Source organism: Cyprinodon variegatus, unplaced genomic scaffold, assembly GCF_000732505.1.
Source record: "Cyprinodon variegatus isolate N-32 unplaced genomic scaffold, C_variegatus-1.0 Scaffold902, whole genome shotgun sequence".
NCBI classification, from domain to species: domain Eukaryota; kingdom Metazoa; phylum Chordata; class Actinopteri; order Cyprinodontiformes; family Cyprinodontidae; genus Cyprinodon; species Cyprinodon variegatus.
Genome location: NW_015151355.1, coordinates 40,696 through 43,905, shown reverse-complemented (window position 1 = coordinate 43,905; position 3,210 = coordinate 40,696). Strand labels below are relative to the sequence as shown.

The following is a 3,210-nucleotide window of genomic DNA, read 5'->3' as shown; positions in this document are numbered from 1 at the left end:
TTCCGTCATAACGTTGCGAGAATTTGGTCGTAACGTCATCATACCACAGCTTCGTTCAGCTTTGAGCTCCAAACAGCAGATGACGGCCGACCAGTCATCACTCGAGTCTACTTTGACATCCTGCCCAATTTGATGCTGGTGCTAAAAGATTTCCTTATTTGTAAAACCAGAAAATTATAACTTCATATAATGCCCAACATTAGTTTCATAAAATAAAACTTTATTCCCATAATTTTAGGACTATTCTCTAAATGTCATATCTTTTTTCTCTAAATGTTACCACTTTATTCTCATAATAATCAACTTTATTCTTATGTTACATTATTCTCATAATTTTGAGACTTTGTTCTCAAAATAGAAAAAAAAGATCTCTAGCCTGGCCCTAATAGTCCGTCGTACTAACTTGCTGTCAGTCTGTTAAATAATAAGAAAATAACATCTTCAGATAAAGTAGATATTTGAGCTCTTCTGAGTAATAAATATGTAGAACTGGGTTTGAATGACAGCTGGAGTTTCTTTATAGTTGCAGAACTTTGTAGTAAATTATTTTAGTTGTGAATATTAATGTTTCCTTCTATGTTTACGTAAATTATACAGAATATCAAGGCAGTCCATGCGTGTATCGGCCAATGTCCCTCTCAGCAGCCGGTCTGGATATTCTCAGCACACAAGAAAATCTATGCCGTTCATAAAATACTGTAAATTATCCTTTTTTTTTTCTTTATCATTTTGAATCCATGAAACAACTAAATGTACATTAGCGGTGTAGGAAAAAAATATATTGTGATTTTCGGCTGCCCTATGATATTGAGCTTTCAGATACTACTATTGAATACAAAAATTTTTTTTTCTTATAACAGTGAGTGTAAATGGGCTACCTCTGCACCCTGGTAGATTGCTCTGTGGGGCCCTTTAGCTCTGCAACGCAGCACCATATCTGCGGTTGAGGCAGTCACAGAGGAAGATGCGGACTCACTCAAACCCCAAACAACATGGATACCAAAATAACTAAATTATCAAAACCATCTGAACATATACAGCACCTGCTTTTTTATCTTTACATATAATTTTGATAGTTGGGAAAAATAACGCAATATATAGTGATATTGCAATATCATGGTATTTTATTTTGACCCAAGTATTGGGACATGTATCGTATCGCAACACAGATGCCAATAATCGCCCTTAATGTACACACACAGAATTTCATTACATAATAGGCAGAAAAGGAAAAGTTTTTTTCTTACCCAACCGCATTAAATATAATAATAAAAAAATGAACAGGAAATATATTTATCTTGATTTTATTTGGTTTGGGCTCTTATCAGTCTGCTGGATGTACAAGCCGGCTTTATTGACTTAACCAAATTAAGCTGTTAACCGTAAACCAATGGAAATTGCTGCTGTAATCTTAATCTTTTATTTTTATTCATATATATGTGAGAGAATTTGCAGGCAAAATGTGATTAAAAGCTCCTAATGTAGCTCCTTCTTATTTTTCATCTGTTTAATGTTGATGAGGAAAATGCAAACGGTGAAGGCTGTCTTGTTGAGGGGAAACAGATGGTGGTATCTTATTACTTCTGGGCATGCATGTTGGTTCTTCTCTCCCCCTTGACAACGAGGGCGACAAGGTGCTAACAAGCGTCTCCATGATGCAGTGATATAAACTGATCACTGACAGAAGGTGGACTTTCTTTTTACCGCGTTTGTAGATATAGTTGCTTCCTTATCTAGTAGGTGTTACTGGATGAACTTTTGGTTTGTTTTTGTTGTATTTTTTATCTACTGATTTGCTCATCGGGAAATGAGGTCACCGATTTGTCTTGTTTCAGTTCCTGGTTGCTTTATCATGTCCAACCTTTTGGAACTTCTTGCCCTTCCCTTACCTGCTTAGACACTTTAGTTTATTGTGCTTTATGACCCCGGTTATTACAAGCAGTACACTCTACATATAACATATGTCAGCTTTATTCAGGCTTCCCAGCTGCTTCAGGCCTTATTGGTATAGAGCTATCTGACTTTTAGGAAGCTGGAAGGATTACTACTGTAATCAAGCTCAGGCAGCATGACTTATCAGAGAGGTAGAGAACATAAGAATGATTGATTTAGTAAAAAAAGCAGTTGAAGGCAGGATCAGATCAATTGATTATTGAAATATTTGTCAACTAATTTGTTTATTGAATCTTAAATTAGAGTAATGGTATAACCACATGTACCAAAACACGTCTTTCACTAAAAGAATAACCTACTTACAGCATAAATATTGACAGATTAACTTATTAAATAATCAATAGCTGCAGTTAGACAAGCATTAAGACTTTGTGTGGAGCTGGTTCTTCTATTTCTTATTTCTTCATTTAAATGTTTAAGATGATTTGGGGTTTTTTAATGAGAGGCTTCTTAGTTTCGATCTCCTGCTTTGGTGTTAGCATGCTGTTATGCTGCGTACTTGTATTTTAATTTTTCTAAATAAATCATTTTTTTATTGTTGTATCCCTGATGTTAATTTCTTGCGTTGCTGATCAGCGTCTCTCTGTCTGTGTTGCAGGTACCCCAGTCAAGATGTATATTGTTCAGAGCAGAGCTCGTCCGGCTCAGGTCACTCTGCCCAGGAGGGAGACCCCGACAGCCGCGAGCAGGAGCAGGACTCCACACAAAACAAGGTGAAATATTACTCCCAACCATAAAACCCTTTTACGTCTAATATCCACCGCATATTTCAGAATATCATACACCTCCAATGACAAGACTTTCTCTGTAAGCTGCAATGAAAATAGAGGAGATATTTGGAGAACTTAGCTCTGCTTGTTCAGCTCTTAGATGGTGAAGCAGTATTAATAGTCTGTGCTCATGCTGAGATGAATGAGTCTGCTGAAATCTAAGAGGCTAGTGGTTATTGGAGTTGGGTCTTCCTTCACTATGACCCACTAATCCCTCTCACTGTACCAAAGGAGGAAGGGTAGTTGGAGGCGTTGGGCACCAGTGGTCATAGAGTTCATTAATCCTGGAGCTGATGGAAGGACGACGATCAGCGGCTTAAATGCAGCTACGATAGATACGGTAGATGGTTATATTTTTTAAGGCAGCAAAATGTCAGAGAATTAAAGGAAATGTTCTGTCAACAAGGAACCAATAGATCATTATTTATACCTAAAACTAATACGTTTGCAGTGATTTAATGAATTTAGCGTTAATCTGTAAAAAAAA

At 36.7% G+C, this 3,210-nt stretch overlaps 1 protein-coding gene across 2 annotated transcripts in view; it reads left to right on the top strand.

Moving 5' to 3' along the window:
* Nucleotides 1-3,210, top strand: part of suco (SUN domain containing ossification factor) — a 57,271-nt gene that overhangs the window by 15,091 nt on the left and 38,970 nt on the right. For both annotated transcript variants that reach the window (XM_015397999.1, XM_015398000.1), the window contains exon 2: nt 2,552-2,666. In XM_015397999.1, the coding sequence (XP_015253485.1) occupies nt 2,552-2,666 (115 nt within the window). The remainder of the gene's footprint in view (nt 1-2,551; nt 2,667-3,210) is intronic.